Source organism: Pan troglodytes, chromosome 5 (assembly GCF_028858775.2).
Source record: "Pan troglodytes isolate AG18354 chromosome 5, NHGRI_mPanTro3-v2.0_pri, whole genome shotgun sequence".
Taxonomy (NCBI): Eukaryota; Metazoa; Chordata; class Mammalia; order Primates; family Hominidae; genus Pan; species Pan troglodytes.
The window spans coordinates 170,168,616-170,182,916 of NC_072403.2; the positions used below are offsets into that span (position 1 = coordinate 170,168,616).

Below are 14,301 nucleotides of genomic sequence, written 5' to 3' on the forward strand. Positions count from 1 at the left end.
GTGATCCACCCACCTCGGCCTCCCAAAGTGCTGGGATTACAGGCGTAAGCCACTGCACCTGGCCCATCTCTGCTGTTTCTTCATAAACAGTTACAACCTTAGAGCTCTGTGATTTGTGCAAACTAACTGGGCTTTAAAATGATGTTCATTCTAAAGCAGGAGTTTTTAACAAGGGTCCTTAGGGGTATGGGGTAGATAGAATTCAAGGCAGGTAGGGTGTAAACTTGGATGGAAAAAAAAATTACCTTTGTTTTTTCCTAACCTCTAACTGAAATTCTGCATAGTATTCAGTTATGAACACAGACAATAAACCACAGTAACACTAGCAGTACCTGTGATTCTAGCAGTAAGGGAAAGCACAGGTATTTTCATATCACATCTCATGTTGCAGCTATCTGAAAATACGGTTATATTCACTCTTCCTTTCAATGCCAACTATCACCAAACAGTGAAGTTGCACATTCTCATACTAGTGATCCCAAATCTACACTGCTTTCAGCATTCCCTAGCAACAATGATTTGAGATCAACAGTTCAATGTTCTTATTCAGCGAAGCAACAACAGCATTCACACTGATGTCATTAAAAAATAAAAGGTACATATTGAATGGAACCATATGAAGCTGCCTCTTTCCCCAGCTCTATCCACTGAAGGCCTGAAAGGAATGACAGCAGCAATGAGCTTACCTAACCCAGAACTTGGTTACTAAATACCATTAGCCCTAAAAGGAACCAAGCCTGCTTAAAAAATCAGCTTATTCTAGGGCTAGAACAGGGAAAGTCTAAGATGAACATTTTCTAATACCAAAAAGTAAGCAAGAGCTCCAAAAATAATGAATGAAACCATTTACAAAAGACATGGGAGACAACCTGAAGGGGCTCCCACAGCCAAACCTGGGACAATTTGAACATCAGTATGAATAAGGATAGTAAGAGATTATAATCTAGTGAAGAAAAATAACCATGTGTTATCCCATATGGATTAGAAAGGCAGAAAGCAGAAATGGGAGGAAGAAGAAAGCTTTTCCTACAGAAGAATACTAAATAAATGAATAAGGAGTAATAAAATTAGGGGGAAAAACTCAGCATTTTGCAACCACCTAACAATAACTGTTATTCAGGCAACATTCATTCAAAGATTATTATTAAATAAAACCACTGGCTGAAAGTTTGAAGAGCAACAGGACAGTCTCCTAATCTCAAAGTATCTCCTCCTCCTACAAATCATGTATTAATTTCAAATAAATAAATATATTAACATTCAAGCAGAGAAAACTGGCAGACATCACTTTAACCAAGTGAACAAAGGAAACATCAGCCAATAAGTGTTGAGCTGGCATCATGCACTTCTGGGCATGACATACTGGGAAGGACACAAAATCACCTCTATCGTATTCCTGTAATAAATGCACACTCAAATTTAATCATGAGGAAGCATGAGACAAACTAAACTGAGGGCCAATCTACAAACCACTGCTTTGTACTCTTCAAAAATGTCAATGTCATGAAGACAGAGAAAGGCTGAACAAATTTTCAGGTGAAAGGAGACTAAATACACAAGACTCACATGCAATGCTTAATACCAGCCTAGATCCTGAAATAGGTTTTTTAAAAAGAAAAAAGCTGTCATAGCCTGGGTGCAGTGGCACATGCTTATAATCCCAGCACTTTGGGAGGCCAAGGCAGGCGGATCACCTGAGGTCAGGAGTTCGAGACCAGCCTGATCAACATGGTGACATCCCGTCTCTACTAAAAATACAAAATTAGTCAGGCGTGGTGGCAGATATGCCTATAATCCCAGCTACTCAAGAGGCTGAGGCAGGAGAATTGCTTGAACCGGGGAGGCAGAGGTTGCAATGAGCCGAGATCGCGCCACTGCACTCCAGCCTGGGTGACAGAGCGAGACTTCATCTCAAAAAAAAAAAAAAAAAAAAAAAAAAAAGCTGTCATAAAAGAATTACCGGGAAAATCCAAATATGGAGTATTCAAATATTAGACAACAGTATTATACCAATATTAAATTTTCTGAATCGATAACTGTACTGTGGTTCTTTCAGGGAATGTCCTTGGGGCATCAGGTCTGTACCTAATGAATGGCTCAGGCAGAAAAATATTAAATGTGTGTGAATAGGTACATTAAAATATATCTGCAGAGAGATGGAAAGTAAAAGGGAGGGATGATATAACAAATGGGATAAAATGTTAGTAATTGGTGAATCTTTTTTTTGAGACGGAGTCTCACTCTGTCACCCAGGCTGGAGTGCAGTGGTGCAATCTCAGCTCACTGCAAGCTCTGCCTCCCGGGTTCACACCATTCTCCTGCCTCAGCCTCCCAGGTAGCTGGGACTACAGGTGCCTGCCACTATACCTGGCTAATTTTTTTGTATTTTTAGTAGAGATGGGGTTTCACTGTGTTAGCCAGCATGGTCTCAATCTCTTGACCTCATGATCCACCTGCCTCAGTGTCCCAAAGTGCTGGGATTACAGACGTGAGCCACTGCGCCCAGACAGTAATTGGTGAAACTTAATGAAATGTATTATTTTCGCAATTATTTAAATTTGAAATTATTCCAAAATAAAAAGAGAAAAATTTTAATTAACTTCAACTTTCATGTTTTAAATATATTTTCTTATTATTGAATGCATCCATACATATATTAATTATATCAGAATTTTTCTCTTTTGATAACAGTATTTCAGTATAATTTGTTTCTTTTGTAATCTTATGTATTATATTTTATGCATTTAGAACTGAGTTCCTAGACTTCACCAAATCACCAAAGGAGTCCATGGTATTCAAAGGTTAAGAACCCTGTTCCAAAACCAAGCATTATCGTGTTGGCTGTATGCTGGGGCTGACAGTCACCTCTGTACGTGAGGAGTTTTGTTTGTTTATTTTTTAGAGATGGGGTTTCACTATGTTGCCCAGGTTGTAGTGCAGTGGCTGTTCACAGAAACTATCATAGAGCACCACAGCCTCGAACTCCTGGACTGAGGTATCCTCCTGCCTCAGCCTCCTCAGTAGCTGGGACTACAGGCATGAGCCACTGTGCCCAGCTTGAAAGCAGTTTTATATAGAAACAGCACACTGACACTGAAGGGCCCTTGGGGACCACTATGAGGCAGGTCTGTCATAAACTGGGCAGACAGATCACTACAAACCAGATGGACTCTCTCCACCCCCCATGTCAGCACCCCCAGCTTCCTGGCATATGTGAAATCCAGGAGGCATGATAAACTTGAGGCAGAGTAGAGGGAATAAGAATAACTAAAAGGCAGCCAGGTGCAGTGGCTCATGCCTGTAATCCCAGCACTTTGGGAGGCCAAGGCAGGCGGATCATGAGGTCAAGAGATCGAGACCATCCTGGCTAACATGGTGAAACCCCGTCTCTACTAAAAATACAAAAATCAGCTGGGCATGGTGGCTCGCGCCTGTAGTCCCAGCTACTTGGGAGGCTGAGGCAGGAGAATCGCTTGAACGCGGGAGACGGAGCTTGCAGTGAGCCGAGATCAAGCCACTGCACCCCAGCCTGGCGACACAGCGAGGCTGTGCCTCAAAAAAAAAAAAAAGTAAAAAGCAGTGCTTACTCGCCTAAAGAGATGAGACATCAGAATTACAATTAAATATTTATTTAAATATTAAATTAATTAAATATATGCTACCTCTTGTTTAAAAAAAAAGAACAGGGACTCAAATCAAAGTGAAACTAGTGCCTTCCAAGTGGAAAAATCAAAGGTGCTTCATTAAACATATAGCATTCGTTGTTTTTTGTTTGTTTGTTTGTTTTTTGAGACGGAGTCTTGCTCTGTCATTTAAAAAAAAAAAAACTAAAAACAATGTATTTACTTAAAGGATGGATGTATGTGTCTGTGATCTGCCCAAGCAGAATGGAAATGTTTCAAGTGTCAGTTTCATCATTTCCAGTGTGATCTATGGCTCCTAAATACACTGAATTGGAGTAGCATAAAGACAATGCAATCAAAAGGTCATACGGGCCAGGCACGGTGGCTCTCGCCTGTTATACTAGCACTTTGGAAGGCTGAGGCAGGGTGGACCTCTTGAGCCAGGAGTTCGAGACCAGCCTGGGCAACATGGCGAAACCCCGTCTCTACCAAAAATACAAAAAAAATTAGCCAGGCATAGTGGTACACGCCTGTAGTCCCAGCTACTTGGGAGGCTGAGGTGAGAGGATTACTTGAGCCCAGAAGGCGGAGGTTGTAGTGAGCTGAGACCATGCCACCATACTCCAACCTGGCTGACAGAGTGAGACCCTCATCTCAAAAAAAAGGTCATACGAATTACTTTTTCAGAAAAACTTTGGTTAGGGGAAGATCTTTAAAATGAGGCACCTGAAATGGGTAGGGGAGGGTGGTGGAGAAGTTGTCAGAAGACGCAGGTCCTCTCCAAGGCGGTGAATGTTAAAACACACAAACACATGATATGTTAACTATGAACACACACACACATATGCACAAGGCCAATTTAAACTATGTAACTCTTTAAACTACTGGCTGAGGCCAAGAATTCTGCGCCAAGAAGCAGCATAGTGGGGCCAGTCACAGTGGCTCACGCCTGTAATCCCAGCACTTTGGGAGGCCAAGGCGAGCAGATTACCTGAGGTCAGGAGTTCGAGACCAGCCTGACCAACATGGTGAAACCCCATCTCTACTAAAAATACAAAAAAATTAGCCTAGTGTGGTGGCACATGCCTGTAGTCCCAGCTAGTCGGGAGGCTGAGGCAGGAGAATTGCTTGAGCCCAGGAGGCAGAGGTGGTAGTGAGTCAAGATCACACCACTGAACTCCAGCCTGGGTGACAGAGGGACACTCTGTCTCAAAAAAAAAAAAAAAAAAAAAAAAAAAAAAGTAGCATGGTGGTATTAAACCACTTTCCCTCTCTTCACTTGGCAAAAGGTAAGGTTACAGAACACTATAGAAGGTAGAGGAATATTAACTAAATAGTAATGTCAGGCCAGGTCTCAGGAGCTCCGACATGGGGGTGCAGGAGAGAAGTTAGTGATGGGAGTGGGAGACACCATGGCAGAACACAGAGAAGTACACAAGACCCTGTCTATAAATAGCCTGGTCCCAACCAAGCTGAAACTATCAGATGTTAGACAAGGCCTGCTGAAATTGAGGTGGCTCCCTGGCTTCCAGATGAAAAGCGGGGGCATAAGAATAGAGAAGGGAAGAATACAGATTTAGATAAGAAACTACTTGGCATGACAGGGTTGTGGTTTCCTAGGTTTGACACCAACAGCACAAACAACAAAAGGACAAAATGTATCAATTGGACTTCATCAAAAATGTTTCTTATTTTTTAATTTTTTTTAGAGACAGGGACTTGTTCTGTTGCCCAAGCTGGAGTGCAGTGGCATGATCACTACTCACTGCAGCCTTGAATTCCTGGGTTCAAGTGATCCTCCTGCCTTAGCTTCCTGAGAAGCTGGGACCACAGGCGCACACCCCACAACTGGTTAATGTTTTTCTTCTTTTTAGAGATAGTCTTGCTATGTTGCCCAGGCTGTTCTCAAACTCCTGGGCTCAAGTGATCTTCCCACCTCAGCCTCCCAAACTGCTAGGATTACAGACATAAGCCACCATCCCTGCCCAGACTTCATCAAAATTAAAAACATTTGGGGTGCACAGGTCACTATCAAGAAAGTGAAAAGAACCCACAGAATGGGAGAAATATCTGCAAATTACATATCTAATAAGAGATTTGTATCCAGAATATACAAAGAGTTCTTACAATTCATCAATATAAAGAATTCTTACAATTCAACAATATAAAGAACTCTTACAACTCAACAAAAAATTTCAACTCTTACAATTCAACATATCTAATAAGAGATTTGTATCTAGAATATATCAAGAACTCTTACAATTCAACAACAACAACAACAAAAGTCCATTTTTAAATTGGGTGCTGCAACATGAAAAGATGCTTCAAAAAGGACAAGTAACCCAATTTTAAAATGAGCAAAGGGAGCCATGGTGGCTCACATCTGTAGTCTCAGCTATTCAGGAGGCTGAGGTGGGAGGATCACTTGAGCCCAGGAGTTCAAGGCTGTAGGGCATGTTATGATTTTGCCTGTGAATAGCTACTGCATTCCAGCCTGGGCAACACAGTGAGACCTCATGTCAAAAACAAAAACAAAATCACTAGTTAAAAAAAAATTGGGCCAAGGGTTTGAATAGGTATTTCTCCAAAGAAGATATGTAAGTGCCAATAGCACGTGAAAAGATGCCCAACATCATTAAGCATTAGGAAAATGCAAATCAAAGCCAGAATGAAGATACTACTTCACACACAATGGGATGGCTAGAATAAAAGATGGACAATAACATATATTGCTGGTGGGAATGTAAAATGGTAAAGTCTCTGTGGAAAACATCTGAAAGTTACTCAAAAAGTTATACAGAGTTACCATAACACCCAGAAATTCCACTCCTAGGTATATACTCAAGAAAACTAAAAACATACATCCACACAAAGACATGCACATAAATGTTGATATTGAGATCTAATAAGAAATACGTATTTGGTCTCTACCCCTGGTTCCCTCCAGAGTGATGAGTGTCTTTTGTATGCTAATGAGATGACTGGTGGACGGAGGGCCCCTAAATAGTTTCAGGAAGGGGGCTGGTGGCCAGAAAGACTAAGGGCATGATTAGATGGTAGGGACTTTCTGCCCTACTCAACCTCTAGGGAGGACAGAGGGCCTGAAGGTTGAGGTGATCACCAAAGGTCAATGAGTCAATCAATCATGCCAACTGATTAAAACCATGAAAATCTGAAGGACAGGGTTCAGAAAGTTTCTGGATACCGGAACCCATGGAGATGTCTGGAGGGTGATGTACCCGGAGGGGCATGAAGGCTCAGCGCCCCTTCCTACATAGCTTGCCCTACGCATGTCTTCCATCTGCTGTCCATCCCTCTCCTCTGTCATATCCTTTATAATAAACGGTAAGCATAAGTAAGGTGTTTTTCTGAATTCCATAAGTCGTCCCAGTAAATTAATCAAACCCAAGGTGGGGGTCATGGGCACTCCCAGTTTATGGCTGGTTGATCAGAAGCACAGGTCACACCTGGAACTTGTGACTGGTATCTGAAGTGGGGGGCAGTCCTGTGGGACAGAGCCCTTAACCTATGGGCTCTGACGCCATCTCTAGGTAGAGATGTCAGAACTGAACTAAATTGAAGGACACTGAGCTGATGTTTGATGGAGAATTGCTGAGTGTGTAGGGAAAAACCCTCCACACTCCTGGTGTCAGAAGTGTTAAGTGGTGTGAGAAAGTAGGAAAAATGCTTTGCTTTTTTCCTATCTTGTACAGTACAGTTTTTTTTTCCAATGAGAAATGTTCATAGCAGTATTATTCATACATAATAGCCAAACAATAGAATGTTCATAGAAGTATTATTCATACATAACAGCCAAAGAATAGGAATGACCCAAATGTCCATCATTGATGAACAGATAAATAAAATGCGGCATAGCCATACAATGGACTATTACTTGGCCATAAAAAGGAATGAAGCACTGATATGCCACAGTGTGGCTGAGCCTTGAAAACATTATGCTAACCGAAGGAAGTCAGACACAAAAGGCCACATATTGGATGATTCCATTCATACGAAATGTCCAGAACAGGCCAATCCATAGGAAAAATAGATCAGTGGTTACCAGGGGCTGGAGAGGGGAATGAGTGGTGACGGCTAATGGTTACAGGGTTTCTTTGGGGGATGGTGAAAATATTCTGGAATTAGATTGGAGTAATGATTATACAACTCTATGAGTATATTAAAACCCAATGAATTGTATAGTCTTAAAGGGTTTTATGGTATGTGGATTAAAAAGAAAACTAGTTGAATTGGAAATATTACCATAAATTTAAGACCTTTTAAGAAAAAGGTAATTGTTCTGCTCCGTCACTTAGGTGTCTAGGAGCCCCCAGGGTCCACCAGCTCTACCTTCATGAAGAACTATTATGCACACCTAGTGCCTGGGTTCTGGACTCTTAACCTTTTCCTGTAAGAAGAACCAGATCTCCTTGGAGAAGCGGCCAAATCTTGTAGGGCAGGAAGAATCAAAAAGAGCCAGGGATACCTTGTCAAAAAACCATGGCACCTTCCAGCCACTTTGGGAACAGAATTTAAAAGCATAAGAAGGCCAGCATACAGAAAGGGCTATAGAGGCCAGATGACAGAACTCTCGGCATCAAAAAGAAAAACCATTATAATTCACTGGAGCAATTCCAAGACATGGCCCAAAAGGGGAAATTATGTAAAGTAGTCATATCTACTGATGCGTCCCTAATTTCTCACAAAAGGGAAAAATGAGAAAACGCATTTAATTGGTCAAAGAATATAAAACACTGATTTTTTTTTTTTTTTACTGACAAAATACGTTCCTCTCATTGAGACTACATAGTTATTGCAGTTAATAATGGTGGTTATTCGTTCTGATTTCTCTTAGAGATATGAGATTTTTATAAAGAAAAACTCGCTGACATAACACCCCAAGAATATCAGAATTCAGTATTCACTGATAGCCTTTTACTTTTTCTTTTCTTTTCTTTTTTTTTGAGACAGGGTCTCATGCTGTTGCCCAGGCTGGAGTGCAGTGGCACAATCACAGCTCACTGAAGCCTCAGTCTCCTGGGCCCAAGCAATCCTCCCAGCTCAGCCTCTCAAACAGCTGGAACTACAGGCACATGCCACCATGTCCAGCTAATTTTTTTTTAATGTTTTATAGAGACAGGGGTCGCACTGTGTTGCCCAAGCTGGCCTCAAACTCCTGGCGTCAGGCAATCCTCCTGCCTCAGCCTCACAAAGCACTGGGCACTGGGATTACAGTTGTGAGCCACTGCCCTCAGCCCTATTCATTCTTTTTTTTTTTTTTGAGGCGGAGTCTCGCTCTGTCAGCAGGCTGGAGTGCAGTGGCACAGTCTCGGCTCACTGCAACCTCCGCCTCCCGGGTTCAAGCGATTCTCCTGCCTCAGCCTCCCGAGTAGCTGGGACTATGGGCATGTGCCACCACGCCCAGCTAATTTTTGTATTTTTAGTAGAGACGGGGTTTCACCATGTTGGCCAGGATGGTCTCAATCTCTTGACCTCGTGATCCACCCACCTCGGCCTCCCAACATGCTGGGACCACAGGCATGAGCCACTGCGCCCGGCCCTCGTTCTTTAAGATAAAATTTCAGAGTTACCTCCTGTGAAGCTGTAAATGACCTCTTAAGCATAGTGAAGGGCTCCTGAAATCACCTTTATCTCTCTTACACACTCTGTGACTGTTCATTTACCTGCCTCCCTGTCATCCCTGACATCCAGCCCAGGGCATGACACACAACCAGAAGTTAGCATGTTTACTCAGTTACTGGGTGAATGCCAGCCACTGACACAATACATTGGAAAGGGTGGACACTCAAAAATATTTACTGAATGAATACATGAACTAACCTTCTGAGCAGCTAGACTCTGACTGCTTTCACTAAGAGCCAAAGATGTAAAATACTGGATACACTCATCTAGCTCTGTTTGAGGTAAGGAAGCCAGCAACTGTCTGAGCTCTTCTTCAGTGGAAGAATCCTGAAATAAAAGGAAAGGAAAGTCTTCATAAATACTCAACAACTGAGTACAACAAAAAATATCCAAAGACTCAAAGCCAATATTTGCCATATACATCAAAGCCATATATTATGTGTGCATGTCTCTCTCTCTCTCTCTATATATATATATATACACACACATATATATGATATAGAGATCTAGGAAAAGAGATATCAGAGATTAATTACTGCTTTCAGTCTTGAAAACAGTCACCCACCCAGGTAAATAAACAATCATTTAATTTTGAATTCTATACTTTCATGTCTGCTACTTCAAACTGACAGACCTATTGTAAACTTTAACTCTCAATGTTCATCTGACATCTTGACATTCTCAACATCTTGACTCAAAATGAATTATTGCACCCTTACTAATTAAAGCTACTGCTTTTTAAATCCAGAACTTGTTACTATCTCATTTTCTCTAATAATTAATATCTAGTATATTCATTTTTCTATTTTTCAAAAAGCTGCTAACACAGAAGTTTTAAGAGTTTCATTTTCTAGTCTAGGAAAGATACTCAAGAAACATGCTTTAAATCTATGGCAGTGTTTCTCAACCAGGGCCTATTTTGCCCCAGAAACATCTGGCAACGTCTGGGGTCATTTTTGGTTGTTACAACTAGGGGGTGCTACTAGCATCTAGGGAGTAGAGTCCAGGGATGCTACTACACACCCTACAATTTACACAACAGCTTCCTACCACAAAGGAGTATCTGGCCCAAAATGTCAATGGTGTTGAGGCTGAGAAAACCTGACCTACAGAAACTCAGAAGGGACCAACTCATGGATGCTGATATGCTATGGCATGTCACCCAATGGTTTATAGAGACTCCAAATTCCCAAAGGCAGAAAATAATATAGAAGGAACAGCCCCTCCTGAGGAACCAAATCTTTGTATAAAAACTATGATTTCAGTTTTACATTCCAGTTTATCTGCTTGTGAGAAGTAGCCAACAACTACTTTTTTAAAGTGTTTTGTACCCCAAGTGAAGATAATATATTAAACCATTTTTCACTCTCTAAATTACTATTATTATTGTTTTACTTACTTCTTTTAAAGATGGCAAAGGAGGTGGTAGGAGAAAAAAGCGAAGATCACTCTCTTCGCTTCGTGCCAAACCAATAAGAGTTTTCGGATCACAGGCTTGAGCAATTATCCTATACTGGTAATCTATTGAAAAAGCATTTTCTTTTGTTAATACCAAAACTAGCTGACAGATGTCATAAAGATTAACTGAACAAACAACTTGAAAGCACTCTAATTTTTAAACTGCTCTGCAAATTTGTAATCCAAAATTTCCCAAGTGCAACTACATTTACAATACCTATAAGCTAGATACATTTCCAGGACTGATCTCACAATTCTCCTCAACATATATCTGGAGACCGGGTCACAGCCTAACTTTTTGGAAAAAAAGAAGCTCAAAGGTGGAAACTGGTAAGTCAGAACCAATTTAACTTCTTTTTAAAACAATTCCAGCATTCAAAAGATGTTCTGACCACTACTCAAAACACATGAGGTGGCATTTAAGCCTACTGCTCCGTGGTGATGATATGGTGCTTTGGTATTCATAGTGTCCATGAATATTTAGTCTGCAGTTCCAGATAGCAGTACTTTGAATTAAACATGCCATTCTTTATATATCAAAAACAAAATTCCAACCATGAAAGCAAACATTATTTTCAATAATGGCAGTTTATAACCTGGGGTTGGCCAGTCGCCATGGTTCAGGCCTGTAATACCAGCACTTTGGGAAGCCGAGGCGAGCGGATCATTTGAGGTCAGGAGTTCAAGACCAGCCTGGCCAACATGGTGAAACCCTGTCTCTACTAAAAATACAAAAATTAGCCAGGCGTGGTGGCAGGCACCTGTAACCCCAGCTATTCGGGAGGCTGAGGCAGGAAAATAGCTTGAACCCAGGAGACGGAGGTTGTAGTGAGCCAAGGTCACACCACTACACTTCAGCCTGGGTGACAGAACAAGACTGTCTCAAAAAACAATAATAATAATAACCTGGGTGAGTACTTCTGGATCAAGTGGGGAACTTTTCCAAAATCTGTGGGCCAGGGCACTTCCTCTGATTTCTCTGATACAATAAGTCTGGAATGGAGCCCTGGAAGGCAAATTTTGAAAAATATTTCTATTCTAAATCTCCACCAACATTAAGTGAGCTTATACTTACATTATAAATTATAATTATAGCCACCAACCAATTAACAAATTAATTTGCAGAGATCTCATTCTGAGCTTAACTTTTCTTTGAGAATTTTTCTTTTTTTTTTTTTTTTTTTTTTGAGACAGTTTTGCTCTGTTGTCCAGGCTGGAGTGGAGTGGTACAATCTTGGCTTGCTAACAACTCCACCTCGTGGGTTCGCAATTCTTGTGCCTCAGCCTCCCAAGTAGCTGGGATTACAAGCACACGTCACCATGCCCAGCTAAATTTTTTCTATTTTTTTAGTAGAGACAGGGTTTTGCCATGTTAGCCAGGCTGGTCTTGAACTCCTGGCCTCAAGTGACCCGCCTTCCTCAGCCTCCCAAAGTGCTGGGATTACAGGTGTGAGCCACCGTGCCTGGCTGAGAAAATTATTTTTTTCTACTTTTCCCATTTTTACAAGACAGCTCTACTAACAAATTATAGTTTTATCCATGTACTATAACCAGAGAAGATATGAGTTCTTTTAAAAATATTTTTATTGTAAAATTTGTGATTTTTAAACACAATTACATATTTCAAATAGTCCATTAAAAATGATATACACAAATACAAATTGGGTACATTCGACTATTAGTATTAGAGCCAAGTAGATTGTAAAAGTAAAAGCAAACATAATTGTATGGTGTAGCAAGCAATTAAATGTACTTCATTAAATAGAAACCAAAAGAAAACTCAAGTACATTAGGTAACTATCAGAATCAAGAGTTGCTCTCAAAGAAGTATGTAACCAAATAAAACTTTGTTCTGGTAGAAAGTTACACAAATATATATACCTCATTTTTGAGCTTATTCTTACCAAACACATTTGACTACCAGTTCAGCAGGCTTTCTACTTTCCGTATCACTGAAGCTTCTTAAAATTTTTCAAATACTTTCTATATATACTAACACTGCCTGAATTATTTTCCTTCCTGAATCTCACTCCCACTCCCTTTTTTTTTTTTTTTTTTTTTTGAGACGGAGTCTCACTCTGTTGCCCAGGCTAGAGTGCAGTGGCGCAATCTCAGCTCACTGCAAGCTCCGCCTCCTGGGTTCACGCCATTCTCCTGCTTCAGCCTCTCGAGTAGCTGGGACTACAGACGCCCGCCACCATGCCTGGCTAATTTTTTTGTATTTTTAGTAGAGATGGGGTTTCACCATGTTAGCCAGGGTGGGTCTTGAACTCCTGACCTTGTGATCCAACCAGCGTGGCCTCCCAAAGTGCTGGGATTACAGGCGTGAGCCACCGCACCTGGCCACTCCCTTGTCTTTTATGTCAGCAATCAAGAGCCAGCTGAAGCCATGCCACCTGTTCAGGTAGTCTCATTACCATGCCAGTGATGGGTCTCCGACATTTCCCGCACAGCCTCGAGTCGCGTGGTTTTGTCATCTGACTTGCTCTTCCGTAGGAGCAGCCACACAGCACACTCATGATCTTCTATATCAACTGTACTAAAAGGGTCTTTGCAAAAAGAAAAAGCCAAGACAATGTGAAAAGTTAAGATAATACTTTTATCTTCACTTTAAGATGATAATTTATAAACATTTGAAATCTACAATTGGAGAGTTAAATCCATATATATAGGTATTGATAAAAACTAATATTATTTGTTCTCAATTCTGTCATATTATCTTTTACAGTTATTATGAATATTGTGTGTGCTTTTTTTTGGATGGGGGGGCAGGGGTCAGTTTTGTTTTGTTTTTTGAGACAGTCTCACTCTGTTACCCAGGCTGGAGTGCAGTGACACAATCGTGGCTCACTGCAGCTTCGACCTCTTGGGTTCAAACAATCCTCCCACCTCAGCCTCCTGAGTAGCTGAGATCACAGGGGTATACCATCAGGCCCAGCTAATCTTTTTTTTTTTTTTTTCTAGAGACAGGGACTCAAGAAATTGCCCAGGCTCAATGTGTGTGCTTTTGTTTTGTATATTCTGGTGTCTTTCATATGTGGTCATTTTTAAAATCTTTTTCTCCCCAAAACTTTTTCAAAAAGATCAAATATATGAAAGAAATTAATAAGTTAACATAGGCTGGGCGAGGTGGCTCACACCTGTAATCCCAGCACTTTGGGAGGCCGAGGCAGGCGGATCACGAGGTCAGGAGATCCAGACCATCCTGGCTAACACGGTGAAACCCTGTCTCTACTAAAAACACACACACAAAAAAAAATTAGCTGGGTGTGGTGGCAGGTGCCTGCAGTCCCAGCTACTCGGGAAGCTGAGGCAGGAGAATGGCGTGAACCCGGGAGGCAGAGCTTGCAGTGAGCAGAGATCGTGCCACTGCACTCCAGCCTGGGTGACAGAGCAAGGCTCTGTCTCAAAAAAAAAAAAAAAAAAAAAGAATAACATCCATACATCACATCTAGATTCAATAACTGTTATTATTTTACCGTATTTTCTTCATCTATATTCACATGTAATTTTTCCCAAACTATTTGAAAGGATGATGTAGACAAAATGACATTTTACCCTTTCACAGTTCAACCTG

General features: G+C 41.1%; 1 protein-coding gene across 5 annotated transcripts in view; it reads right to left on the reverse strand.

The window, feature by feature from the left end:
- Positions 1 to 14,301, reverse strand: part of SERAC1 (serine active site containing 1) — a 57,916-nt gene that overhangs the window by 23,280 nt on the left and 20,335 nt on the right. For all 5 annotated transcript variants that reach the window (XM_016956539.4, XM_016956536.3, XM_016956537.4 and 2 more), the window contains 3 exons: positions 13,142 to 13,273; positions 10,666 to 10,787; positions 9,465 to 9,593 (listed from right to left, as the gene is read on the reverse strand). In XM_016956539.4, coding sequence (XP_016812028.1) covers positions 9,465 to 9,593; positions 10,666 to 10,787; positions 13,142 to 13,273 — 383 coding nt within the window. The remainder of the gene's footprint in view (positions 1 to 9,464; positions 9,594 to 10,665; positions 10,788 to 13,141; positions 13,274 to 14,301) is intronic.